Source organism: Penicillium expansum (genome assembly GCF_000769745.1).
Source record: "Penicillium expansum strain MD-8 chromosome Unknown contig238, whole genome shotgun sequence".
Classification (NCBI taxonomy): domain Eukaryota; kingdom Fungi; phylum Ascomycota; class Eurotiomycetes; order Eurotiales; family Aspergillaceae; genus Penicillium; species Penicillium expansum.
In genome coordinates, this window is record NW_015971370.1 from 44772 (window position 1) to 72285 (window position 27514).

Sequence of the window (27514 nt, forward strand, 5' to 3'; positions counted from 1 at the left end):
ATGTACACTCCATGTTTTCTGCAACACTCCAGATTTTTAAGGACTAATTAGTTTAACGCGCAGTCCTATCACATAGAGTAGATTTTATTGAACATAAATACTAATATAAACCGAACACGAAATCGGAAGATTGATCTCTGTGAACCATGAATCCCAAGTCCAGCAATCAAAGCCATTACCGCCGATCTACAAGTGCAAAAAAGCAAGCAACAAACATTGCGCAGGGCTCTTCTTGGATCCGCTACTGCTTTCTCTTAACAAGTTGGTGGAACCAACGTTATTGCATACTATCTACCACCTTGGCACTGAGCACTGTGCAATTGTGGCTTATGCTGGAATCCGAAGGTCCCTTTATGTTGTATAGATAAATATCTTCACCGGTATACTTCTCGGAGCCAACTTCAGAATGCATTCAATAGTATCTTTAAACTTTGTGGGGTAATGGCCAAGCCTCAACTAGAGCAAAGCGCTTTTGTCTAAGACACCACAGAGTATCTTAAATATCATCGAAGAGTCTATTTAACAGATTTTTAATGCAGTTTTCCAATCTGAGTTTTTTCATTCACTTAATAAAATACAAAATTTCTTTATATTGGACCCAAGAGGCTTCTGCCTACCTTGACATCGGCCCTTCTCAGATGCACTAAAAGATGTGCAGAAAACATAGCAAAACAGGTTCAGTAATAAGATAGCTTCAGTGGTACTTCTTGCAAATGCAGTAGTGCTACTGGTTAGCAAGCCTTAGTTCCACTCGGATTCCCTTTCCCGGCCAAGCCTTGTTTGTATCCACCCCAAATAACGATCGTGTATATAACCCCGGCTGAGCTATTATTAAAGCGACTACCCCTGGAAAGCAGTTTGAAGGTCTTTATTATTTAACAATCTCCTATAACACATCTACATAACACATTTATTCCTCTCAAGATGTCGGCCCCAAAGTTGCGCGTCGGTATCGCCGGTCTTGGCCGAATGGGTAAGCATTATTCCCAAATCGGACTCTGCCAAGGTCTTTAATTGACACATAATAGGCCAACGACATGCATTGAACTACCATGTTTTCACTCCTCGTGCTGAGGTGGTAGCAGCAAGCTCACCTGATCTCAACGAGCACAAATGGGCAGCAGAAAACCTTACAGGAGCAAGAATTTATAAAGACTACTATGAAATGCTCGAGAAAGAAAACTTGGATGCCGTAGTAGTTGCTGGTATTACTGCAGTCCACGCAGATCATACTATTGCTGCTATCAAGAAAGGATTGCACGTCATGTGCGAGAAGCCTTTGTCTCTTGACATCAAGATTGTAGGTGTTTCCAAAGACCAAATGTGGAGACACATGCTAATTTCAACAGGCTCAATCCGTTCTCGACGCATATAACACATCTCTAAAAACACACCCTAACCAGAAAGTCATGTGCGGTTTCTCGCGCCGGTTTGATGCTTCCTACCGAGAAGCCCATGAGAGAATGGTCTCGGGCCAACATGGCCGACCAGTAGTCTTCAGATCCCAGACCGCAGATATGCTCAACACTACTGGGACATTCGTGCAGTACGCCAAGACGAGCGGCGGAATCTTCCTCGACTGCTCCATCCACGACATCGACTTGATGCTGTGGTTCCTTGGTGAGAACACCAATATCAAAAGCCTGCAGGCTGTTGGAGTCACTGCCGTCCACACTGAATTGGATTCAAGCAAGGATCGTGACAACGCGGTAGCTACGGTCGAGTTTGATGGCGGCAAGATTGCTACCCTTTTCTGCTCACGTATGATGGCTGCTGGACAGGAAGATACAACTGAGATCATCTGCGAGAAGGGGTCACTCAGAGTCAATATGCAAGGCCAGAAGAACCACCTTGAGATTCATGATGGCCAGGGTGCCAGACGTGATCTTCCCAAGCATTACTATGAGCGTTTCAGAGAGGCTTTTCTTACGGAAGCTAATGAGTTCACTTCTTGTTGCTTGGATAACACAACCGCACCAGTGTCGCTTTCAAGTTCGGTCAAAGCGGTTGTTATTGGCTCGGCTTTGCAATCTAGTTTACTTACTGGGGAAAAAATTAATTTTAATTCTGGGAAAGAGGCTAGACTTTAGATGCAGGGCATCTTCCCTGAAGCTGTCTATCCATTCAATAGGCACCAATGTGCTTTTCTGATTTTGTTTGTTTGCACATGTCTAGCACATATCTCACGTCACACGCGTGAACATGTCACTTAATTATCCACAACAAGCTTCCACCTTCCACCTTCCACGCTTCCTCCTCATCCTCATCCTAGCTTTCAATTATCCAGTCACTGAATTCGAAGAACTTCTTTGGACTTGATTGCTTGCTTTTATGCACGCTAAAATGTTGCCAATGAAATTGTGATTCTGAACGCCCCCAAGATTCGTGGAAAGCGACAGACTTGGTGCCAAAGTCAAGACACCACCAACCTAAGAGGAGGGCTCGCACCGGTAGAGTCTCCTAGACACTATTCTCCACAAATTGGAAACCGTAGGTTACCATCGACTCTACCGCGAGCGGCCCAGCTAACTTGTATCTAATTATAGGATACACAACTGTTGTCAAACCGCTCACCTAAACCGCCCCTGGCATTGCCCTATTTTCTGGGCCAACCAACAAAACCGCCCACCTCCACTGAATGGAGGAGCGTGGTTTTGGATGAATCAAAAAAGCACCATTATTCTTTATGGAATTATCACTGGGCTTAAACAACCCTTATGGTCAGTACTTTGAGTAAAGAAAGCTGATCATTTAATTGACAATATCACAGAATTTCTCCAACATAATGTTGGAAATTCAAGCTCAACAAGTATCCCCCACCTGCCGCCGCCACCGATATCTCTACTTTTGCTTCATCGTTGCATGCCAGTCTTGAAAATACGAGAGTTGCGACTATACAGCGCTCTTTTGATTTCTGCGCCGTATACCTCAACAGGCCGACACCTCTCACACTTGCAAGACTGACACCCTTTATCCTCTGAAGGCCGAATTACGCTGGGTTCGGGTCATAGGTGGGTGACAGAAACAGAAGGAGAGATTGAGAGACGAAGGGGGGGAGTTATTCGCGGAGTCCTAGTAGACCCACGATATCCATCTTATTGCTGTAATTGGGATATAGTGTCCGAAACCGCAACCAAGTTAATTCTATCTTGTCTCTCCTGTGCCAAGTTAGTTTTGCTTTTTTTAGCACCTCAAAGATCTTCTAGCCTAACCCGCTTAAGGTCCAGATTAAGTACTGGCCGTTATCCTGCCTAGCGTCCTGGCATCTAAAGAAGATAATCCATACTTCCCTTGTAGGGGATCTAGTCTATAATAATAATAGGACCTAGTACCGAGGGAGACTCTGTTGTTTCTGCCCAGCGAGAAATAGAGGGTACTGGAATTGGATTTTATCTGCAGTTTTGTCCAAGAGAAATAGCATGATAGAGATCCATTGCGGAATTTTTCTTCGGGAAACATGATAGTGCCGGGCAGTGGGAACTGTATAATAGCGGCGCAGTTATTGTTGAATTTCATCTTGAAGTGAAACCGCCTGTAGTAAGGAAATCAAACTCAGCATATTCAAGATCACTTAATTCTGCTGAATGACTCTAATTTCATATTTAAAATGGAATTTTTGCTTCCCTTTCCATGTGCCAAACTTGCTTGATATCAGTGAATCTTTGATGGCCCTATGCTCTGACTTCCAGATGTAAACCTCTGTAGATGTCAAGAAGCGGTGAGATGAGAAATGTACCATATCTACAGGGTTCAGGTCAAACTACAATTTGAACCTTTAAGACCTGCAAACAGAATCAACTAGATGTAATCTCCGAGAACAGGTATTATCTATTCGTAGACGCGTTTCCCGAAGTTAGTTCACATTCAAATGAGGGAAAAGTGAGCCGTAGACAGTCCTATATGTAGAAGAGTAACCCCTAAATAGTACATCCCCCGCGGCGATAGCCCAGGCAGGGAATGCGGAAGGGTGGGGTCCTCTGCCGACCCCCCGCTTCAGATGTTAAACATGCTCGCCGCTCGACCCTCCTCTTCATCAAAAGTGGAAAGAAATCAGAGATTTAGAACAAAGCAAAGATGCAAACCCTAACAATATCTGACTTAATCTTTGGTCCCTCGCCCATTCAAGGGTGTTTATTTTTTTTCTTCTTTTTTTTTTTTTTTTAAAAAAAAGGGAGTCAAAGGTAGTTTGGGCTGCCTTTCATACGTATCGTACAAGGCCATTTCTATCTGTTTTACTTATAATTCTTCTGTCTTTTTCTAACATGCTTGTTGCCTCACGGGGATTTTTGTCTTGTCTCACTCAATTACTGGCATTCATCAGAAATAGATGAGGGTGAGTACGAACACAATATTTCATATGATTAGTTGACTACGACATAAAATCGGGTTGCGGTTCAGGATTCATCTTCATTGGCTGATCTTGTGGGCTACAGGGCAAAATGGGGTATTTCAAACAATATGTAACAAACTTGAAGCAAGAACCCTTCTTCTGTTTTCACCAAAGAAACTGGCGTTGAAACTCGAACGAAGGGGCTCCCTGCCAAGAGCTCATTCTCTCCACCGGAGCACTCTCTTCATGTGCATTACCTGACGACTCGAGGACCGAATGACCCGATGTTTCATTGACAGTTCCATCAATCTCTCGAATTGCAGTGGACATTTGAATCGAGTCATAAGGCCTTTCATTCTGCAAACGCCTTCTCTTTGAGCCCTGTGTCTCTACACCCATGCTTTCAGACTCAGTGCAAGCTTGCTGCCACCTCCGAATACTATGAGAAGTATCAAGAGGGAACTCCGACCAACTCTCCATTCCCCTCTTCTCAAGCCTGGGAAATGGCACATACGCGCCGCTATTCGCTCGACGAGGAATCGCAGCCGAAAGCTGCTCGTCCGAGATATGTGGGAGTAAATTTAAGAGAATGCTTTCAGTGAGCTGGAGTCGGTTCTCCAGTGCTTCGGCATATCCTTTCTCTGGTCCTCTTCGAAGCTGTTCGGGCCAGTTGCACGGTCGATTGTTCTCGAGACATTGTTCGCAAATAGGTTTTCGGCCGCTGCATTTTTGTTTTCTTGATCGACATGCGTTGCATGCGATTGTTATACGCGCTGGTGTTTTTGCCTTTGATTTCGATGGCATTTTATTTTCTTGTGTGGTAGATTCAAGTGTTGAGGAGAGAGTGGTAGCAGTGGCGACCGGCAGATCCCATCGCCTGAAAGTTCTACCGACAGTTCCTGGCTGTGTTATAGCGGCCATTTGGTCAAAATGTGTATATGGCAGAGGGTGAACTATCAACCGTCTTTAATCGCAGACATGTTTTGTATATAGTCTGGACATTTATCCGCATCTTATTCTCTGGAAATACTCATTACATCTTCTCTAGTTCTACACATATATCTTTCTTCAATATGACTTCAAAGAATTCATACCGCATTGCCTCTATCCCAGGCGATGGCATTGGCCCTGAGGTAGTCAGCGCTACTATCCAAGTCATCGAGAAACTCGCAAAGACTCTTGGTACATTCAACATCGACTTTGAACATATCCCATGGGGAACCGAGTACTACAAACAAACCGGACGATATGTATCTGAAGGCTACCTCGACACTCTACGCCAGTACGATGCTATACTATTCGGTTCCGTTGGATCACCTGGTATGTACTCTATACTATACAGCATCATACCAACCACCCGACAAGTAAACAGCAATATTAATAACAACAGATGTCCCCGATCACATCTCACTCTGGGGTCTTCTCCTCGCCCTGCGCGGCCCACTCCAACTATACGCCAACGTCCGACCAGTCCGCACCTTCCCAGGAACCAAATGCCCCCTCAACACAGCAACCAACGGCATCGACTGGATGCTCGTACGCGAGAACTCCGAAGGTGAGTACGCAGGCCAAGGCGGACGGTCCCACGTCGGACAGCAATGGGAAGCAGCGACAGAAGTAGCGCTATTCACACGGGTCGGCATCGAGCGGATTATGCGCTTCGCATTTGAGACAGCGCGGTCTCGGCCGCGTAAGCTCCTAACCGTCGTCACGAAGAGCAATTCCATGCGCAACGGGATGGTATTGTGGGATGAAGTTGCCGCACTTGTGGCAAAGGACTTCCCGGATGTCAGCTGGGATAAGATGCTTGTTGACGCGATGACTGTTCGGATGGTTGTGAAGCCGGAGTCGATTGATACGATCGTCGGAACGAACTTGCATATGGATATTTTGTCGGATCTTGCTGCTGCGTTGGCTGGGTCGATTGGTGTTGCGCCTTCTAGTAATCTGGATCCGACGCGCAAGAATCCGTCGATCTTTGAGCCTGTTCATGGTAGTGCTTTTGATATTACGGGGAAGGGGGTTGCAAATCCGGTGGCTACTTTTTGGTCGGCGGCGGAGATGTTGATTTGGATTGGGGAGGAGGATGCTGCGGCGCAGTTGATGGGTTGTGTGGAACGGGTTTGTGCCAAGGGGATTCTGACCCCTGATCTTGGGGGGACATCTGACACTCAAGGGGTTGTGGATGCGGTTTGTTTGGAGGTTGAGAAGTTGTGAAAGAAGATCTGAGACAATTCATTGTCTTTCCTTCTTTTTTCCTTCTATTCTTTGTTTCTTTGTCTTTCCATCTCATGTCATCTGAAATACACCTTAGATGAATTGATCAGTTGACCATGCATTGAATATCAATGGACATAAAGTACAAAATGATGATTATAGAAGTTGACCTATAGAAGACACTTTCCTTTTGAGCAATGGGCAATATATTCTTGAGAATAGTCCAGAAGATCACTTTCCTGTCATGTGTATGAATATTCATAAAGAGAACCTCAAAGCCATCTCGCACAAGACGAAACAGATCAGGAGGCCATGAACTAAGGAGCCCGAAAATGTCATTATAGCGATATGACACCTGTTTCCCTCATATATAAGAAGTAGAAACAAGATCAGTAAGCTCCTGTCTTAAGAGTCCAACATTTAAACGGCCTTAGCACCTACCCTGTATCAGGACTTCACAGTCACTCAGAAAGGCCTTCAAGCAGGCCAAATCCACTCGACCACTCGAACCCATCCATACACAAACTCAACTTTCCATTCATTATCGTCAAAAGATAGAAGGTCACTCCCTTCATCCACGACTCAATCCAACTAACTAACAATCTCCAAGGGATGTTCTACCAAAACGGAAGATTAATCCAAGAACCCGAATATAGCCCTCGAAGAACAAAGTGGGTGAACGTATTCTTCAACGCACGCGACTACAGATGCGACGACCTCGCCATAATGCGCACAGTCATCACTTGCATCCGCACAAGAGTCGTCAGTATCACTGGCCATGCCATGCATCACGATATCCCGCTCTGTATCTCGATCCAGGTGCCTGGAGAACATGATGATGAGGAGTCGATTCTTGCTGCTGCAGAGCTATCGGCGGAATATCTTCAAGCGGAGGTTGCTTTGGGGTCGGTTCATATTAATAGGTCTCTGCTTTTTCGGAGATGAATTTTTGGGATACGGTGTTTGGGATTTGCGTCTGAGATTCTGAGACCGTATATCATGATATCATCGTCTTGTATTCTGTTATTCTTGCTGGTCGAAAGAGCATACTAAGGACACCTAAAGTATTTTCAAGCTCAACAAATATCCATTGTCACAATAGAGTAGGCAGAAATGATACACAGATTCCTTTCGAGTCATGAACTAGGCAGACCTCAATCTGCTGGGAGATTCCTCAAGACCTCAATAAATACAGAAGGACAAAGCCATCCTGGAATAGATGAAAGCCTTGAAAATAGCATTGTATTATACCTCCTTTGTTCTTACCTATGCAGGCTCCTGAGCCAACTACAAACAATAGAAGAGTATATAAACAGAGCCTATATAATCCCAAACCCGAACTCGAAACCCACCTCCTTCCCATCTTCCACCTTTCCTCCCAGCCAGTCACAACACCACAAACAAACCACAAGGTAAGCAACCCACCCCCGATTCCCACATTCAAGATATTGGAATCCTCACCTCCAACCCGGGAAAGATGCAGAGCATGTTCTACTTCGATGGGGAGCTAATCCCAGAACCCGAGTACGACCCACGCCAAGTCAGCAACTGGGTGAACGTCTTCATCAAGGCGCGGGACTCCGACTCCGACGACGAGACCCTCATGCGCACAGTCGCAGCTTACATCCGAACAAGCACCGCTTCCATCTCCGTCCACGCTAAGCATCATGACTACCCCCTGTGCGTCTCTATCAAGGTGCCCGGAGACTACCATTCCAACAAGGCGTCTATTCTCGCGGCTGCGGAACTGCAGGCTGACTACTATTGCCAGGAGATTCGGAATGGGAGAGTGCGTATCAATCGGGCTTTGCTTTTCCGGCGTGAGGTGCAGGATCGGGGTTGATGATGCTGAGGGTGGGCTTATGGCCCCAATGGGGAATTTCATGATACATGATGAGCGTTTGAGAGAAATATACATACCCGCTGCGTGAATGGTATGATATGCATTATTTTTGGGTTGTCTTCTGTATTATCCAAGTAGAGTCGTCGTTAGATTGTAGAATGGTTTGTGTTTTTCAATCAGTAGTGTGTATGTAGTAGAGGTCTTAGAAGCTTGGGAATTGCTGCCCGATCATATCGAACAGAGTGTCGAAGTCAGCGCCCTCGATTAAATCAGCCATGTTCAAGTCGAAATTCGATATCCCCTCAAACTGTGTGGAATTGGTCTCCTGTAAATCCATCTGCAGTGAAGAGGGTGTATCGGCGAGGATGCCCTGTTCGTTCGTTTGTGACGGATGCATCGACACCGAAGGAGCTACCACGGGATCATGTCCCCTGTGGATAGAATCCCCCCATACGTTATTCCGCTGCTCGGTCTGCGACGGCTCTGCCGATAGGCAAGGTTCTTCTTGCAAGTGCGACAGGCGACCAAGTCTCCTTCTGTTCTCCTCGCGTGCAGTCAAAGATTCCGCAAGTGTCGGGCTTCCCTCAGAGCCCCTTGTTACGTATGCCTGAGAGTTTGCTCTTGGATCAGAGCCGCTTTCTGACCGTTGGATTTTCGTGGCTAGCACTGAAAGCGACATGTGGCAGTGTTTGGCTGTCTCCCATTGAGTGGACATCAAACGTAGGAACTCGGAAAACTCTTCAATCTCCCTATCGTGTAGTTAGTAGACAGTAATCAATTGAAGATCACGCAGGAAACAGAAACACATCACGTACTGAAGACCCTTTGTCAACACATATTGGTTAAGTTGACAAGCCAAAGCCAAAACCAACCCAGACATCCACGCAGCCGACAAAAAGCCGGGCCAGAACAAAGCCTGCCGGCTATCAACTTGCAACCCGAGCGCCGATAGGATAGCCCGGGCAGCCCCGATGCAAGTTTGCAACCCAGAGCAGAATTCCGCAGTTGATGGATCCAGCGACAGCGAAGGCCGATGAATGATCAGAATGAGATGCTGATACAGCACAGTGAAAAAAGGAGCAAAATCAAACGCAGTATCTGTCATCACAGATCCCACCCTTTGTTCAAATACCGCCGGTTTTCTTTGCAGTTCGGTGGGAAGACTATTCCACCACTTGTGCACGTCCGTCACAAGGAACAACACCGAACTGCGACGAACGGATCGAACCAATATCGATTTATGAAAAAGCTCCAATGCCCGGCCCGTCAGAGTTCCCGAGTCAACGTAGCTAGCAAGAACACTTTCCTTGCCTTGGTCTTCTTTATTACCGTGCTGTGGCGCGGAGCTACCATTCATGGACTGAGTCGCCTGGCCTCGAGGAGAATGCATTTCCCGGGCAGCAGGGAGACATACATCAATATCAGAATCCTGTATACCAAGCGGCAAGCCCAAAGCCTGACTTAGATATCTATCAATGGCATAAGCGCACCAGAAGACCCGCTTCCGCAGTTGTCGGTCGTGGGTGGAGAGTTGCTTGTATCGAAACGGACACCGGTGGAGACCAGCATGGAGCATCGAGCGTAGGATACAGCCCCCGACAGTCGATGCTTGCCGAAGTGACATTGTAGCAACAAGATAGACTTGGATAGCTAGAAGTGCTTGCAGGGAAACGATATCATGTCGAGAGGAGAGAGTCCCGAGCAAAGAGTTGAAACTGGTTGGTGATTGGATCTTCGATTCAGATGGTAGATCCAAGTCTGGCGCTAGTAGACTGCCTAGATTGAAGACACATTGGAAGATAGTTGTCCAGCATGTACTGCGGTGGTCTATGCAAGGTTCCTGCGTCTGTTGAGTTTGATTTCTATTGGAGTAGACCTTCTCCATCGCCTGCAGGAAGGTGGGACCGTGCAGGAACGGGAACAGAGGGTGCCACACTTTGAAATACATCATCATTAGGCCCTTGGCCACATCTGCGGGAGGTAGCTTTCCTAGAGACGCTGTCAATGATGGGTCGTAGGTCCATTCTGTGGGAGATTCAACCACCTCCAAGGACGAAGCGGTGTCTCTGACGGATGAGGTGCGCTGGTGCTTGTCATGAGGTGAGGTTTCAGCGCCTACGAGCGTTTCCTCTGCTGTGGGCAAGTTTGACTCTGATGAACCCGGACCATCTATGTCGTTGAATGCACGCTTCACTGTCTTTATGAAATAGACGCCACTTGAGCTACCGACGAACTGGCTGTCCTCATTCGAGTGTGCCGTCAAGGAGCCAATTTCAGATGTCTCGGGTACAAATTCTGATGCCATTGTGTATATATCATCTCGTGTGAATGAGATGCCCAGGCGTTCTCTATAAAGGTCAATTTTATTCCCACAGAAATCATCCACCCACCCCGGGGCGTCATCGAAATATGCTGAGTCATCGGAGAAGGCAAACAATAGCGGCCACATAGTCGACAGTCTAGGGAATAAGAAGACATCTCTCGTCTACGAAAGAACTTGATGAAGCAAAATAGGCCACGGCCATCCTATTGATTGTCTAGCGCTGCTCTCTCGAACCTGAGAGCAAGCACAAGAACGACCGGATTTTTCCGTGAGAATTCATAAATCTATTTGACACAGAACGCAGGAAGGGAGAGCTGTGGAAACAAGTAACTTCACAAATCCCTCCCAGCTGAGTAAAAAAAAAAGAAAAAACGAAGATAGCGAAAAGGCTGTCAAAGGAACCACGACCAGCGCCTAGAATAAAAAAAGACTTTTACCAATGCCAACCTGGAAACACTCAATAATAGCCCAGTAGTGGGAGGCAAAAGGAAATAGGCCAGTACTAGGGAAATCGGAAAAGAGGAAAAAAAAAATCCGAATGTCATACCGCATTCAACTAAACACCAGGAAGGTGACTGCCTAAGAACAAACTTTTCGAACCGAGGGATATCAGGATCAGAGATAGGGAGATGTAGGGGTAGAAAGGGTAAAAGATGGGAACAAATAATGATAAGAGAAAGGAAAAGTCGTCAAAAACGTGCGTCCAAGATTTCCGAGAAGACAAAGAGTGAACACATCAATTAAGACTTGTTCTCCTCAACAGGGGCCTCCTTGGCGGCTTCCTGGGGCTTGGGTTCGGTGGTCTCACCATCACCCTTGTTCTTCATGTACTCATCGTAGACGTTAAGGGCCTCATCAACCTTGCCGCGGAGAGCCTCCTCATCATCGAGCCTGAAGGAACGTTAGCAAATCATGTCACAAATAATAAAAAAGAATCGGAGTGCAACTTACAGGCCAAGCAGCTCAGCGTTATCCATCTCAAGAAGCATACCAGTGATCTTGCCAGCAAGCTCGGGTTGCTGAGCCTGGATCTTGGGGTAAAGAGCCTCGCCGAGCATCTGCTTCTGCTGAGCGGGGGGAGCAGCGAGGAGAGCCTGGTTGGCGGAGGCGGGCTCGCCACCAGCGGGCTGACCGCCAGGGGCGGGCTGGCCACGACCACCACCACGACCCATCTGAGGACCACCACGGCCGAAACCGGGGCCACCACGCATGTTCATGGGCATACCGGGAACACCACGGCCACCGCCGCCACGTCCGAAAGCCTGGGGCATAGGGTAACCCATGCCGTTAGGAATACCACCAGGAGCCTGCATGCCCATGGGCATACCCTGGAAGTTAGGAGGAAGCTGCTGGTTGGGGGGCATGCCACGGCCACCCTGCTGGGGGAAGGGACCGGGGTACTGAGGACGTCCGGCGGGCATGTTAGGCATGGGCATACCGCCCTGGGGGGCGAAGGGCATACCGCCACGCTGTCCAGGGGGCATGAAGCCCTGCTGGCCAGCACCGTAGAAGACGGCGGGCTGCATGAACTAGTCAAGGTTAGTAACTGAGCAAATACTGATCGTGAAAATTGTAACTTACAGGCTGGGGCATACCGGCAGCGGCAGCGGCCTGCTGCTGGCGGATGGTGTTGCGAGCCTGGATGCTGGCCTCAAGCTGGCTGCGGCGGACATCCTTGCGCTGAGCGAGAGCAACGTAGAGGGGCTTGGCGTTGACCATACGCTGGTTCATCTCGGTGACGGCCTTGGAGGCCTCATCGGGGCTGCTGAAGCAGACGAAACCGAAGCCCTTGCTCTTACCGAAGGCCTTCTTCTCAGTCTTCTTCTCCTCAGAGTCCTCGCCCTCCTCGGTCTTCTTCTCCTCGGTGGTCTCCTCAGTCTTGACCTCAGCGGTCTCCTCGGTCTTCACCTCCTTCTCCTCGGAGTCCTTGGTCTCCTTGTCGGCCTCCTTCTCCTCACCCTCGGGGGAGGGGGAGCGCTCAGCGGCATCACGCATAACCTTAGCGGAAGTGATGGTACCGTAAGGAGTGAAGAGGTCACGGAGCTTCTCATCATCAATATCGTCGGTCAAGTTCTTGACGTAGAGGTTGACACCCTGGTACTTGGAGGCCTTCTCCATGCGGGCAGCCTCGTACTGCTTGCGCAGCTCCTCCTCACGCTCGTGCTTCTTCTGGGCACGGCCAACGTAAAGCTTCTGGGTCTTGACATCCTTCTCGTTCATCTCAGCCACGGCGGCCTCGGCGCTCTCGTGGTTGGCGTAGTTAACGAAACCGAAACCGCGGCTCTTGCCATCCTGGTCGTGGCTGAGAGTGGCGGAGGTGATCTCACCGAAGGCCTCGAACATGACGCGGAACTCGTCATCGGTGATCTCGAGATCGATGTTCTTGATGTAGATGTTGGTGAAGTTGGCCTTCATCTCTTCGAACTTGCTCTGGCGGTCCTTCTTGGAGATGTGGTGACCGACGAAGACCTTCTTGTCGTTCAGCAGCATACCGTTAACGTGCTTGATGGCGTTGTTGGCAGCTTCGGCGGTCTCGTAGTGAACGAAACCGTAACCCTTGGAGTTGGCGAACTCATCCTGAGCGACCTTGCAGCTGAGAATGTTACCGAAGGCAGCGAAGGTGTCGTGGAGAGCCTTGTTGTCAATGGCGTTGTCGAGGTTCTTGATGAACACGTTGCCCTGGCCAGTCTTGCGCAGAGCGGGGTCACGCTGGGACCACATGATGCGGCAAGGCTTACCCTTGATGAGAGTGTAGTTGAGGTCCTCAAGAGCACGCTCACCGTCAGCTGTGTTGTTGTAGTTGACGTAGGCGTAGCCCAGGGAGCGGCGGGTGACGGCATCACGGCAGACACGGATAGAGGCGACCTGACCGATGGAGGAGAAGAGCTCGTAGAGCATAGCCTCAGTCACAGAGGGGTCAAGCTCGCCGACGTAGAGGGAAGCCGAGTGGGGCTGGTTGTTGGCAGCATCACCGGCGGCCTCGGAAGTGGCCTCGACGGGAGTGCCATTGGCCTCAGGGGCAGCGGCGACAACGTTGTCGGTGACGGGAGCGGTGGCGGGGGCTTCAGCAGACATAATGGCGACTGTTTTCACTGAGAAAAGAAAGTTTTAGCATGTGCATGCCGAGCCTATCGCGGAGAGGGGGAGGGGGAATCAAGGAGGCATATGAGATAAGGTTACACGGCAGTTGATGCAGTCTCTTTGGCAAGCAACCAAGGGGGGAATGGGGAAAACGAGGGGTGAATCAATGAAAAGGGAGGGGTGCCATACAGCAAAGTATCCACGAAACAAAGAGTTCAGAGAAATTTCACTTGAGCAGAGAGCACTGGCAGCGGGTTAGCGGGGAGGGGGAATCGAAGTGTGTTGCATGCGCGAGAGAAAGAGAGAGAGAGAGAGAGAGTGAAGAAGGAGAAGAAGCAGAGATGATACAGGTTTCAATAGAGAGTCAAAGGGAAGACAAAAAGCAAAATGACTAACCAGGTGAAAATGAAGACGATGGAGGCGTTGAAAGAAAATCTTCCACACAACACACCGCACAATCGGGGATGAGATAAGATAACTGGAAAAAGTCTTTTCTGGGTTTTTCGTGTTTTTTTGAGATTTTGTATCTTTCGATTAAGTATTCGAAAAGAAAAAGAAGACTTTTCCCTAAAGAAAGAGAGAACGGAGATGGAGGGGGAGGTTGTAAGGGAAGAAAAAAAAGTTGAGCCGTTCAAAAGCAATTGGTTCTGGAAAACTCAGAGGCTGCACGAGATGGGGACACTAGTCCTATTTGGGATGGGGTTGCCGCTTTAAGGGCTTATTAAGTATAACCTCGGATGGACCGAGAACCTTGGAAGTACATCTGTATTCGATACCTCTATACATCTTACATTCAAAAATGGTTCGGAAAAGAATATCCCCATGCTATGCATGCAAAAATTAATCATAAGCAAACTGTCTACCGGAAATGTACATGAAGCCCCTTCAACTCAAATCAAACCCTGCTCCCGAACTCACGGCATACAAAAGCTTGCTCCTCAATGTCTCTGCATCTGAGTACCGTGGCAGCTTGAGAAGATTCACACACGTACTGGTACTCGGCAAGCGTTCCTGGTCCTCACTGGAGTCTCTAATACTAAAGTTGGGACGAAGGTGGCTGAATCCCAGCAATGGAGCTCGAGGGGTAGACGTCACGAACCGGATGACCTTTTGCCGCTCTTCGTTGTTCATCTTGTGCATAACCTGCCAGAACAGTGCAATGGTCGGGTGTTCTAGATTGTCATCACCAATCACATACACGCCTCCGTAGAGGGTGTTCCGTCGCAGATCCTCCACATCAATATCAGCATTGTCTCCGCTCACTAACGTTTGCAACTCGGATTGATTGAACATGGATAACCAGGCGGGTTGAATGATCTGGCCGAGACCTTGCAAAAAGGCATTTGTCTGTAGAGCAGGTTGCAACTGTAGACGGTAACGAGCCACGTAGGAAATGTAAACCAATCTGTTTTTGTTTGTCACAGCGGTCTGTGAGCCATTTGGTTTCAGCTCTGCTGTGACAGTGCGGTTGGCTCCACTGGGCATCCGGATTACGTTGTTAATGGTGAAGTCAAGACCAAAGTCTTCCACATTTCCGGGGTAATTCTTCAGTTGTAACTAGTGGAACAAATTTCGTCAGCTGCAGATTCAAAAAACACAATCCCGAGCTTGCCGGGCGACACTACTCACCAAACCCTGGTACAACCCCTCATCAAGGTCCTTCAAATCGTTCAAGTTGGCACGATAGGAAGATTCCTTCACCGCAGACCTCGAGCCTCCTGTCAAGGCCCACTTCAAGAGGAAGAATGGAGCAAAGTTGACATCCACCAAGATGCCCTCGTACAGACACTTTCCAATGATCCGGCCGAGGAATTCATATCGTCGAAGAAGACCGCGCACATCATCCTGCCACTCTAGGCTTGAACTTGTGAGTCCAGCCTCGCTGAGAACCTTTTTCAGTTGGTCAACCGCTGTCGGGCTAGGATACAGCAGATGGTGATCATTTTCCGCAAACATGCTCTCATGGTCATCAGTCTTGAAAGCTTGGCTAGTGATACTGGTCAGGAACTCCTTCGTCACACCGCCACCGTCAATGCCAGCTTCCATTGCTCCAAACTGGTCGATGAAACTGATCTGGATTGGCTCTTTGAGACCGTCACCCAAGCCATAGTATTGAGAGAATGCATCTTCAAACACACTCTCACGCCGGATGTCGGCGTGGTGCCGGGCCAAGATATCCGCCGCACCCTCAGGAGGTCCATTTATCATAGCGTTTTGGGCCACAGACAAGCGCCAAGACTCAGGATCCACGAAGCCCTTCCGGCGACGCTGTTGATCCCTAAATATAAATTGACGGAAGATCTGCACTCTCGTGGCAAATGGGATGAAGAAAGGCATATTTCGAAGAATCTCTAGCCGTGGTGCAATGGCAGCCAGAGCGTTATTTTGAGCTTGCCTTCGTTGACTATTTCGCATAGCCTGAATGTGAATCAGTCGCCGCGCATGGCTATTGCCAACAAGGTTAGAAGGCTCCGGGTATTCATCGTCAAGAAGATCAGGTTCGGATTCTTCATCGTCGTCCTGGAATTCATGGCGTTTCTCCTCTTCTGCCACAACGGCTGGGATAAAGCCTTCCATGTCGAATCGATCTGTCATTAGCCAATGATTTTGAGGGAGGAATTTGCGTCGAGAACTAAAGTCGTGTCAGCTAGGGTGCCTACATCATAGCCAATGGCACATTTCGACTTACTCTCGCTCATGCAGCATTCTGAGCAACCCCGTAACTAAGCCTTTGAAGTAGTCGAGTGGGATACCTGTAACACCAGGAAGATCATTGATTTCCTTCTTGGCCTCCACTTCAGTACGCTCAATTGGTCCAGAAACTTGAGCCGTATTGCTGAAATAACTTCTAAGATCAACGGCGGATGATGGAACAGGTCCTTTCTTAGTCAAGTCGGCAACATTCCAATATAGGGTGAAAGCGAGGTTCTTCAGGAAGACGGTCATATCCTTGATATCTTTAAGGGGCAGCGCGCTCTCTTTCGTCCACGAAGATAACACATTTGTTGAAGACGTGAATGGAGACGCGCTCGAGAAGAACTCTTCATCATCCATGACTTTCAACAGGAATGTGTAAAGCTCAAAAAAGAGAAGGATGATCGTCCACTCCTGCTCTTGATCCTCTTGGTCCCCATCTTCTGGCAGTTGCAGTAACGGAAGAACTCGGGTCGAGTCCTTGCTAATGGTGTCGAAAATCCGACTCGATCTTGATGCCTGCCAGAAGTATTTGATTGCCGGTATTTTCGCACCTGGTTGGCCAGAAGTCAGACCTGCTGACGGTGCCGAACCCAGGTATAACCACATTCGAATGTCGTCTCCACGCCGAGGGAACACCCTCAGCAAGTTCAGAGCATAGGTAGCAAGGACTTTGGCTTCTCTCGAGGCGTTGTATTCGTTGCTTGATACATCTGCGTGAGAAAGGTGGGATGTCTTGATGCGAGAGAGTAATCCAGTGATACTACTTTGGTTGACCAGGCTACTGACTTGATCTGCGACGAACTGATCCAAATAAGGACCCCTGACTGGATCCGAGCCATTCTCGTCCGCTTCCAAGCACCTTGTCAGATAGATAGAGGTTGAATTAAGCAACCCAGATACCACATTCAGGAATCCGAGGTCGGGGGCTTGCAAGTTGGCCTGGCCTGGAAGCGCATATCGGTGAAAGAAGATCAAGTATGCAAGCAGCCAAAGTCGACCCTCGATACCCTCGACATCTTCGGCAGAAAGGCGTTCTTTGGTCAGAGGTATACATGATTCGATTGCAGGCGCCAGTAATTTGTAGTTGATTTGGTGCGCCAATCCATCAAGCTTGCCAAGATAAGCGGGCAAGTTTGGAATGGTGAGATACGACATAGCAAGTGCTTCGTAGGCTGCCATTGTTTCTGATGTTATGGGTCTCAAAAGAGCCAGGACAGCATTTGTGACACGCTCCGGCGACAGTGTGCCTTCCAAAAGCCCAATGTTCTTTGTCAAGAACGCCATCGTTTGATAGTAGTGTTTGGCGATTGTTGCCATCTTCTTTGGTATCAAGTCAACAAGGAAGACTATCGTCCGAAGGAGGGGCAGAACTGCTGCTTCATGAGTCGGACTGTCCCTTGATGAGCCGAGGGCGTGGAGAATAGCGATTGCCAGCCGTTTCAACAGCTCGGTCCAGTCATTTTCCGTAGCAATCGTGGGGAGAGCATGGAAGGTCTGCTCAAAGACATTGCAGAAATATACCAGACGTAAAACATCCTCTTTCTTTCTCACCAATCCCACAAACTGAACCAAAAGCCTGAGCTGGTCCAGACATTGCTCCGCTGTGGGATATGGTGGCGCGGAAAGACGTGCTAGACACTCCAGACGCTCAAGCTCCGCCGTTGGGCCACGATCATCGTCAAATCCCAGGGCACTGGTAACCCTCTCCCACTCAAAGGTATCCCATTCAGACTTCCAGCCCTTATATGTTGTTTTCCTGCTCTGATGACCCCGCCAAACTCGCTGAACGGTGCGAGATGCGGTCTGTCGATCTCTCTCGTGCTGTCTCAGGGCTCGCTCTCGTTGGGCAATGGCGACTGCGCTCTCGGGATTTGCAGCATGTGGAGTTTGTCTAGTTGGGGAGTTTCCGGGGAATGCAGCGAAGGGATTAGTGGCTCGGCCACTGAGGTTCACTTGCCGCGGGCGACGAGAATTGCCCGTGAAGGATTGAAACATGGTTGCAGCAGGAGCTGCCTGATAAAACGATGATCAGCAGGCTAGATAAAACAAACCCTCTAGATGCAGAGAAGCAAAACAACAAAAGCCCGCATCACCGTTGGGGGAGGAAAGGCGAAGGTGAAGAACTATGACATCGCCGTCGCTGTCGGGTGCCGATACGGGAGAGCATAGCGGGCTTATCGGACTTGAGCACAGACCACATATCCACGGGACCTGGTACTTTCTCGCTCGATTGCCACTGCTCAGGTGGAACATTCTGGCCTTTAAGCTGACATATGAGTAGAGTAGTGAGTGGTATATTTAGAGAGTGAATAATGTCAAATTATATGGAATTACTTGTACAACTTCAGAGTAAAAGAAACAGAAAAAGAGTGCATTATAGAGAAAAGATGTGCCAACAAACAAATGCCCGAAGAGGGGAGAGACTACTGGGTAAAACTTTTTTGGTAATCTGATATTCATAGAATTTGTCAAAATAGTACACAATTGCTCCTGTCTCAATCCCAAATGGCACACGTCCACCGATGCATCGGGGTCCTTTGTGTTCCAAATCAAGTTGATGTTGTAGAGACTATAATACATGGGATATATTCAATCAACCAGGGAAGAGAAGGTTGATCAATGAAGTTGTTGAGTGATGCCCAGCGAAGGTGGTTGTGGATGGTATGCTGGGCCGCTGGCATAGAGATTAGAGAGAACTCTCAGGTGCCTGAGCTTCTGCGCTCACATTCAGTTGAAAACACATAGACAAATGTGGTTTCAGTCTTTTGGGGTGTTTAGAAAAGGGTCTTGGAGGGCTTGGGCGTCTTGGGCGTTTGGGCCAGCTCTTGGGTCTCAATCTGAACAGTCTGCTTAAGCTGCGGCGTCGGCTTGGACTCGATCTTCTCGATCTTCTTGGTGTACGGTTGTGCTAGTCGGGCCTCTTCGGCTTCGGCGGTCTCGGCCCACTTCTCCAAATAGTCCTTGCCCTCAAATCCTCTGATCACAGTAATCTTTCGGCCATTTCTCTCGATATCTTGAACGTAGTTCGATGGTGTCTTGCGCATGTGTTTTGTGATGAAGGGGGCGAGCTATAACCATGTTAGCAGATCAGACATTTCAGCCAACTGGTATCAGTTTGTTCTGAATGCTCACAGTGAATGGCACCTTCGCAGTCTCAGCGGTGTAATGTCTCCCGGGAATTTCAAGCTTCTCCGCAGGCATATAAACACGGTGCTTTGTCAAATCGGGCCTGTATGTGCCTCTCTTGTCGAAGTGACCCATGGAGCCGGTCCGGTTTCCCTTGTAGTAGCCACCATTGACCTGCTTGGTGGTCAAGCGCAAACGCACCATCATTGGCTGTGTGGGCTTGAACATGATGGCGACAGTTCTATAGCCTTAAAGTTGGAACAGAAGGGGGATAGAGCGAGTCGAGTTGTCCCGGAGGGAGTTGGGAGACAAAACTCGACGAATGAACGGGTCGCGCTAATCTCCGCGCCGAGAACTTTTTTTCTGCCGGGAAAAAAAGTTCAACGCCATCTACACCCCTCTTGGAAGCAGCCATCAGATCATTTGGTACTTTTTTAGTACTGATCTGAAGCTTCTTTCTTAGTTAAGAATTTAATTTCTTGACTCATACGCCACTATGCCTCGCAGCCAGACTCAGAAGCAGGGTCCGAAAGACCGCTCGGCGCAGAAATCAGCACCGAAGCGGAAAAGCACTCGGTCGCTGAATGCGCTGTCTATTGCAGAGAAGACAATTCACACTAGATTGGGTGTTAAGCGCAGTCGTCTTGGAGCCTATGATGATGGCACTTTCAACCGCAAAAGAAACACCGGCGGCGATGACGACGACGAGAACGACGAGGAGGACACCACTGCCCACTACAAACGCCGCAGAACCGAGGACACCGGAAGCCTTGATGGTGGCAGCGACAGTGAAGGACACGAATGGACCCTCGGACAAGTGAACAGCGATAACGACAGTGAATTGGACAGCGACGAAGCTCTCGGTGAGAGCGACGAAGAGCGATTCGAGGGCTTCACTTTCCGCGCATCCAAGTCTAAATCTCAGCCCAAGAAAGCGGCACCCAAGCCAAAGAAGCCTACAGAGATCAGCTTGTCTGAAGATGTCGACGAGTCGGATGAGGAATCTGACGGTGAAGACTACGATGAGGACGATGACCTGGGAGAAGATGCCATTGATCTCACTACCGCCTGGGATATGAATGTAGCAGCCGAGGAGGAGGAGGCCCAGGAAGCAGCTAAGAAAGCCAAGCGGGCAGCGAAATACGATAGTGACGAGGATTCTGGGTCAGAGGGGGACAGTGAAAGCGATGCCAGCGACGACGAGCTTTCTATCTCAGACGAAGACGCCGATGCAGATCCGCACGGACTTTCGAAACTACAAGACTTTGTTCAGTCTATGGAGACCGAAAAACCTATTAAGCGCACTCAAAAGTCACAAGAACAAAACAAGCACTCAGAATATGGCTTGACATCCGCCAACAAATTGACTGTCGCCGATCTCCTACCCTCAATCACGGACTCCCGCCTCAAGAACTCGCTCAAACATATCGACTCTGTTGTCCAGGCATCAAAATCGGGCATTCCCGGCAAGCTAGATGCTCCTCTGGCTAAACGCCAACAGGACCGACTTGACCGGACTGCTGCCTATGAGAAGAGCAAGGAGACTTTAAACCGATGGCTCGAAACCGTCAAAGCCAACCGCAGAGCTGAACACCTTTCCTTCCCGCTACGTGATCCCGATGCTGAGCAGACCCACCGCTTGGAAGCTGCCAAGCCACAGACAGATCTCGAAAACGCCATCCAGAACATCCTTGTCGAGAGTGGACTGGCTGAGGCTGAAGGCAAGTCAGCCGAGGACCAGATCCAGAGTTTCGAAGAATTACAGGCCCGCAATATTCCTATTGAGGAGATCCAGGCTCGGCGCGCAGAACTCCGCAAGCGACGTGACCTGCTTTTCAGAGAGGAAGTTCGCGCCAAGCGCATCAAGAAGATCAAGAGCAAGTCTTATCGCCGTGTTCACCGGAAGGAGCGCGAGAAGATGGAGCAACAGGAGCAAAACGCACTCATGGAAGCCGGTGTGGATATGGACGACATGGACCAAGAGAAGAACGAGCGTTTGAGGGCCGAAGCTCGCATGGGTTCCAAGCACCGTGAAAGCAAATGGGCCAAGGGCTTGAAGCAGACCGGTCGCACTGCCTGGGACGAGGAGGCTCGCAACAGTGCAGCCGACTTGGCCCAAAGAGAGGAGGAGCTACGGAAGAGAATCGAAGGCAAGCGTGTTTCTAATGGAGACGATGACTACTTGGGCTCTTCAAGCTCCGAGTCAGAAGATGAGGACCCTTGGAACGAGGAGGGTTCCGATGTGGAAAGACAGAAGATCCAGAAGAAGCTCAAGGCTCTCGAGGGCGGTAATGATGCCGGTGATGGCGTGAAGGGGCGCCATGCTGACCTTTTCGAAATGAAATTCATGAAAAATGCCGACGCCGCCCGCAAAGAACAAAACGATGCGGAGCTTCGCCAAATCAACCGTGAACTGCACGGAGAAGAGTCTCTGTCTGAGGCAGAGTCGGAGGTCGGTCGACGAAAGTTCGGTCAATCAAAGAAGCCCGACGCCAAATCTGGCGTAAAGCAGTTGCTCAAGAATGAGTTTGAGGAGAAGCTGGATTCCGATGATGAAGCTGCACAGGCTGCAGGATCAGACGACGATGTTGACATTGTTGTCAACGGCACTACCAAGCACAAGTCAGGAGCTTCCGGCAACAAGAAGGTTTCACAATCTTCACGCGATTCCTCTGATCAGCAAAAGGATACCCCCGCAGAGGAGGAGAATCCTTGGTTGATTCAGACCGAACGCACCAACCGCCGCCGAACTGCCCCAGATGCCCAAGAGAGCATTGACATTTCACTCGATGCTACCCAACCCGAAGTTGCCCCAGCGAAGCAACAGAGCAAGAAGCAAAAGAACGCCAAGGCAACCCTCGCAAAACAGCAATTCGACGAGAACGACAGCGATGATGAGGAGAAGGTGCCTGTCTTGCTTAAGAACCACGACCTCGTGAAGAGAGCCTTTGCCGGCGATGAAGTTGTTCAAGAATTTGAACAAGACAAGATGGACACGATTAAAGACGAAGGCGACCAGGTTGTGGACAACACACTCCTGGGCTGGGGCAGCTGGGCTGGTGAAGGTGTCAGCAAGAGACAGCAGAAGAAGCAAAAGCGAGACCTAACTACTGTGGCGGGTGTGAAGCCCCATCAGCGTAAGGACGCCAAGCTTGATCGGGTCATTATCAACCAGAAGCGAGTGCAGAAGGTAAGCCAAGACTTATTCCTACACACTGAGATGGACAACTCACTAACTTTCTATTCTAGAACAAGAAGTACATGGCCAGCCAGTTGCCGCACGAGTTCGAGAACAAACAGCAGTACGAACGGTCCCTGCGGTTGCCCCTGGGCCCCGAGTGGTCTACGAAAGAAAGCTTCCAGAGTGGCACCAAGCCTCGTGTCATGATCAAGCAGGGTATCATCAAGCCCATGTCGAAGCCCATGCAATGAATATAAATATCTTATTTCACTTCACATATGCCATGTTCAATGTCAGCACCTAATGCGACCCATTTTGCGGCGCCTTTTGAATTAAAAGCATTTTGTTATCCCTGATAATTCACCTTTTCTCGAAAGTTATACATAGAATTGTGGATTTGTACATTTTAAGGCGTTTGCACCTCCTATATTCTAGCTACAACACCAATAAGCGGGAAAATATCTACAAAAAAAGACATCTAAAGAGACATCTGAAAAGACCTTAAGAATGACCACCAAAAAGACGTCACAAAGTCGCATAAGCAGCCAACTAGTCTTATTACTATGCTCCCGCTACTCCAGGTGTCCAGGTGCATAATATGGTTCATATAGTTCAACCCCCATACTTCGCCCTCTCACCTCGCAACCAGATTTTCACATCGACTTATAACCTCACGCAGAATTGTAATTAGGTTCAGTCACAGGTTACCTGGACAATGTAGATGACATGACATACAGCGTAGATGTCTCGACCTTGGAATATTAGCTTCGACTTTGGATAAAACCACTGATACATGTCCCATGATTCCATCAAAGTAACTAAAAAGTATCCATGGATAGTCCGATGATTCATATTGAGTCATTTTCGAGGTGTTTTAACAATTTGATCCTGAATATATTGAAGTTTCTCTTTCTTTTCCATCTTGTTGTGATCTACTCCACTTGGGTGATCTCTTGGCAAGTGCTGCCTGAATTTGATATCTTCAATTAAATTGAGTGATATTCACATCCATCTCCCATTTATCACCAATTATCCGGGTGACTCCATCCCATATAACTCAGTGAGTGAATGGTCGTTGCAGTGATTCCCGAACACATTCTTGGGGGTGGGGAACGCACGCGGACTCGACGTGTTGCCTGTTGCGCCCTACATTGCTGAGCCAGACACGATCCCCAACGCCCGTCATTCCCCTTGGCTAAAGACTGTACACTACTGACATCTATGAAGATCGACAATCTGTGGAATCTGTCTGTGGGCCATTCATAACAAACCAGCCCGTGTGTTGTCCCAATCTGGGCCTGAGTGTTTGAGCTCCGAGGGGGTATACTCCGTCTCCTGGAATCCCTAGTACATACTTGTAAGCTTGCTTTCCTCTAAATTCATTTTTATCTCCTTTACCATTTTTGCTTTGCGTGTTGGACCCCTCCGAAGTTGTCTGCCCTCAAGTAATTCATATCCAATTGGATTGAATTGAGGAATAGCACACAGACTTCATACAATCTCCGCGTGTTTAACACTCGTGACGAGATCCGACTTTGCATCATGGACTCATGCTCTAAATGGAAGGCTACAGGGTTGCTGACTTGGCTTCTAGCCACAGAAATAGCCTACAGTCTCCCGCAAGTGGGAACTAAGGTAGAAACTATTCTACAACTCACAGCTACCGAGCCTGGAGGCCCTTTTAAGACTCAATATCCACCTTCAAACAGTGAAAACAGACTACTCATTCCTGAGTCCCACCCAGTATGTCTCAGAGAAATGTCCACATATATATGGCATGGTATTGACATTTTGGACTAGGTGTATCGAGTAGCTTTGGAACAGGACGGCCATTCATCGCAACAGCCTTTTCCACATTTCGACATTGTCCGATTCATTGACGGCTTGGGGGATTTGTTAGAATCCTTTAGTAATACTACTACTATACCAGCACCGACTACGACTCGGGCGACAACTTCAGCAAAACAGCCTGAACACTCAGCACCAATTCCTACAGCTGTATCTGTGACAGACTCACTGCAGGCTAAACCAAGTACTGCTGTGGCGCATGGTATGATTGAATTAATTATTGTGGCACTTTGCATATATTCTGATGCTTAGTAGAGCCCGTTCAAACACCTTCTTCACCCCCAGTTGCATCAGATCCTCCCAAAACCATGCACGGCCAAGATATCTTTCAGCCGGTTGCGACTGGTCCTGTCCCTGCTAATATCAAATCTCGAAATGACCACCCTGTGCAAAATGAGCATGTATGATCACCCAAATGCGAGTACGATCCGAATCAGACATTCTAACGTTACAGTATAGGCCAATACCACAGACCCTGTTGCGACGAATAAGTTCTACGCCGGCCTTTTCCTGGGCTCTCAGACCAATGCAACCTTCACTCAGCCCTACTCTCTGGCATGGTCCAAGGGAACCGGCTCTCTAAAGAGCTGGGGTATAGGTGTCTCCCATATCCAGCCTCACATGCTCGCATATGGACCTCCAAACAACAAGATCCCCGGAAACCCAGTGCAGTACTACATCAATCCAGTCGGCCTCCAACATCTGGTTTTCTCTGCAACCGAGCTTGACCAATCTTCCATCATGAACGTCGAACAGCCAAAGGCTTTCTCAGCCCACGCTGTGATCAAGCGCTCCCCAGGCTCAGCTCAGCAGATCACTTTCCCCGTTGTGCAAGGCATGGGCTATATAACAGCTGTGTACAATGATCTGCAGCCCCTGATTGAAAGTGGTGTTTTCTTCCGCAAGGTCGTCAGCGCTGGCTCGCCTAGGCCCGGCATCTTCAAGTACCAAGTCTTCCTTGAGGACGACACGACCTGGCTTGCCTATGCCACCCCTACTAATGGTGAGGATCCGATGTTCAAGCTAGTCTCAAAGACCCATCTTCAGGGTCCCAAGGGCTTTTCTGGTACTATTCAAGTCGCGAAGAACTCCGCGGGCAGGTCTGGCGAAAAGTTCTATGACAACTCGTCTGGTGTCTACCCGGTGGCAGGAGAGATCTCCGGCTCTGTGACAGATAATGTGGGCAGCTACACGCTTTCTTGGACCAAGGCCGGGAAGGATATCAAAGGTACTCCTCTGATCATGTTCGCCCTACCTCATCACGTCCAATCCTTCGACAATGCCACCCAGGGCCGTATCACAGATATTCACCTTCGCACCACAACAAAGGGCAACTCCACTGCTGTGATTGGAGAAAGCTGGACTATGATCGAACAGAACCTCCCCATCAATATTGGATTTGCCCCGTGGTCAACCACCCAGGGCAGTGCTCACGAACTTTCTGCCGCAGCCCAGCACGCCATTCTCCAGGCTGCTCCCAACGAGCTCAAGCAGAACATCTCTGATCAGACAAATCTCAACAGTATGTACTACAGCGGCAAGGCGTTGAGCAAGTTCGCAACGCTAGTGTACACGGTCAACCAGCTCGGCAACAACGTCGATCTAGCAACAGATGCCTTCCAACAACTCAAGAAATCCTTCGATCTATTCGTGCAGAACAAGCAGCAATACCCACTCGCCTACGACGCCGTCTGGAAGGGCGTTGTCTCGACCGCCGGCTACAACGGCGACCTGAACCAGGATTTCGGAAACACCGCGTACAACGACCACCACTTCCACTATGGCTACTTCATCCAAGCAGCCGCCATCATCGGCTCTCTTGATCCCAGCTGGCTTGCCGCGAACAAAGAGTGGGTCAACATGCTTGTTCGTGATGCTGGTAACTCTGTTGCAGATGATCCCCACTTCCCATTCTCGCGCTCGTTCGATTGGTATAACGGCCACTCGTGGGCGAAAGGTTTGTTCGAGTCTTTCGATGGCAAAGACCAAGAATCCACCTCGGAAGATACCATGTTCGCGTATGCGATCAAGATGTGGGGACAGACGACCGGCGATGCTAGCATGGAAGCTCGTGGCAATATCATGCTGGGAATCCTCGGTCGGTCGCTCAATAACTATTTCTTGATGGAGGATGACAATGTCAACCAGCCAGCAAACTTTACTGGAAACAAAGTCACTGGAATCGTAAGTACCGCCATCCTCATTCCATGTCTGACCCAAACTCGACACTAAAGGATCGAAACAGTTATTCGAAAACAAGGTCGATCACACGACCTACTTCGGAGCAAACCTCGAATTCGTCCAGGGGTAAGTACACCACCGTCCCGCTATTCTTTCACTCCGAACTATCGCTAACAAGTACCATAGTATCCACATGCTACCCCTTATGCCACACACCCCCTTCACACGACGAAAGGAATTCGTGCACCAGGAATGGCAGGCGATGTTCGCTGAAAATGCCTCAACACCGGCCTCCAAGGTTGATGGCGGATGGAGGGGTGTGCTATACGCCAACCTGGCCCTCATCGACCCCAAAGCATCGTGGGATTTCTTTGCCCAGCCGAACTTCAACTACAGCTGGATTGATGGCGGTGCTACGCGCACTTGGTACCTGGCGTTTGCTGCTGGTGAGTCTCTAGGTGGAGTAGGATTGTTTTTCTGGAAGCTAACGAATATTCTAGGTCTCGGTGGTGCTCCTTAAAGGGGGATTCAAGACAAATTTTCTTAAAGTAAGGAGTTGGGGGGTTAATTTGCTTTTCATTGATTTTTTTTGGCCTCATGATTTGATTTTTTATTGGTTCTGTTTCTCGGGTGGTTCTACTGAGGTTCGGAGAGTTTTCTTCGTACAACATAGTTAGCTATTTCTTG

General features: G+C 48.9%; 9 protein-coding genes across 9 annotated transcripts; 5 read left to right on the top strand and 4 right to left on the bottom strand.

The window, feature by feature from the left end:
• Positions 1-924: 924 nt before the first annotated feature.
• PEX2_071670 (Oxidoreductase, N-terminal) lies at positions 925-2090 on the top strand (the record flags this gene model as incomplete). Its single annotated transcript, XM_016744437.1, has 3 exons — positions 925-973; positions 1029-1300; positions 1350-2090. 3 exons carry the CDS (start codon positions 925-927, stop codon positions 2088-2090), a joined length of 1062 nt encoding a protein of 353 aa, XP_016597021.1.
• A 2405-nt stretch (positions 2091-4495) lies between these two features.
• On the bottom strand, positions 4496-5134 carry PEX2_071680 (Zn(II)2Cys6 transcription factor domain-containing protein; the record flags this gene model as incomplete). The annotated part of the gene is made up of 1 exon (XM_016744438.1): positions 4496-5134. The coding sequence occupies one exon, from the start codon at positions 5132-5134 to the stop codon at positions 4496-4498; it is 639 nt and encodes a 212-aa protein (XP_016597022.1).
• A 269-nt stretch (positions 5135-5403) lies between these two features.
• On the top strand, positions 5404-6547 carry PEX2_071690 (uncharacterized protein; the record flags this gene model as incomplete). Its single annotated transcript, XM_016744439.1, has 2 exons — positions 5404-5650; positions 5721-6547. The coding sequence occupies 2 exons, from the start codon at positions 5404-5406 to the stop codon at positions 6545-6547; spliced, it is 1074 nt and encodes a 357-aa protein (XP_016597023.1).
• A 612-nt stretch (positions 6548-7159) lies between these two features.
• PEX2_071700 (uncharacterized protein) lies at positions 7160-8390 on the top strand (the record flags this gene model as incomplete). The annotated part of the gene is made up of 2 exons (XM_016744440.1): positions 7160-7452; positions 7934-8390. The coding sequence occupies 2 exons, from the start codon at positions 7160-7162 to the stop codon at positions 8388-8390; spliced, it is 750 nt and encodes a 249-aa protein (XP_016597024.1).
• A 202-nt stretch (positions 8391-8592) lies between these two features.
• PEX2_071710 (transcription factor domain-containing protein) lies at positions 8593-10839 on the bottom strand (the record flags this gene model as incomplete). Its single annotated transcript, XM_016744441.1, has 3 exons — positions 8593-9139; positions 9206-10738; positions 10781-10839. The coding sequence occupies 3 exons, from the start codon at positions 10837-10839 to the stop codon at positions 8593-8595; spliced, it is 2139 nt and encodes a 712-aa protein (XP_016597025.1).
• Positions 10840-11453: 614 nt separating this feature from the next.
• On the bottom strand, positions 11454-18486 carry PEX2_071720 (Polyadenylate-binding protein/Hyperplastic disc protein; the record flags this gene model as incomplete). The annotated part of the gene is made up of 6 exons (XM_016744442.1): positions 11454-11604; positions 11665-12242; positions 12295-13805; positions 14787-15351; positions 15424-16426; positions 16484-18486. 6 exons carry the CDS (start codon positions 18484-18486, stop codon positions 11454-11456), a joined length of 5811 nt encoding a protein of 1936 aa, XP_016597026.1.
• Positions 18487-19265: 779 nt separating this feature from the next.
• Positions 19266-19824, bottom strand: PEX2_071730 (mitochondrial 54S ribosomal protein mL41; the record flags this gene model as incomplete). The annotated part of the gene is made up of 2 exons (XM_016744443.1): positions 19266-19559; positions 19624-19824. 2 exons carry the CDS (start codon positions 19822-19824, stop codon positions 19266-19268), a joined length of 495 nt encoding a protein of 164 aa, XP_016597027.1.
• Positions 19825-20113: 289 nt separating this feature from the next.
• On the top strand, positions 20114-23049 carry PEX2_071740 (UTP14 family protein; the record flags this gene model as incomplete). The annotated part of the gene is made up of 2 exons (XM_016744444.1): positions 20114-22807; positions 22867-23049. The coding sequence occupies 2 exons, from the start codon at positions 20114-20116 to the stop codon at positions 23047-23049; spliced, it is 2877 nt and encodes a 958-aa protein (XP_016597028.1).
• Positions 23050-24954: 1905 nt separating this feature from the next.
• On the top strand, positions 24955-27347 carry PEX2_071750 (glucan endo-1,3-beta-D-glucosidase; the record flags this gene model as incomplete). Its single annotated transcript, XM_016744445.1, has 5 exons — positions 24955-25047; positions 25106-26830; positions 26892-26953; positions 27014-27273; positions 27328-27347. The coding sequence occupies 5 exons, from the start codon at positions 24955-24957 to the stop codon at positions 27345-27347; spliced, it is 2160 nt and encodes a 719-aa protein (XP_016597029.1).
• Between the last annotated feature and the right edge of the window lie 167 nt (positions 27348-27514).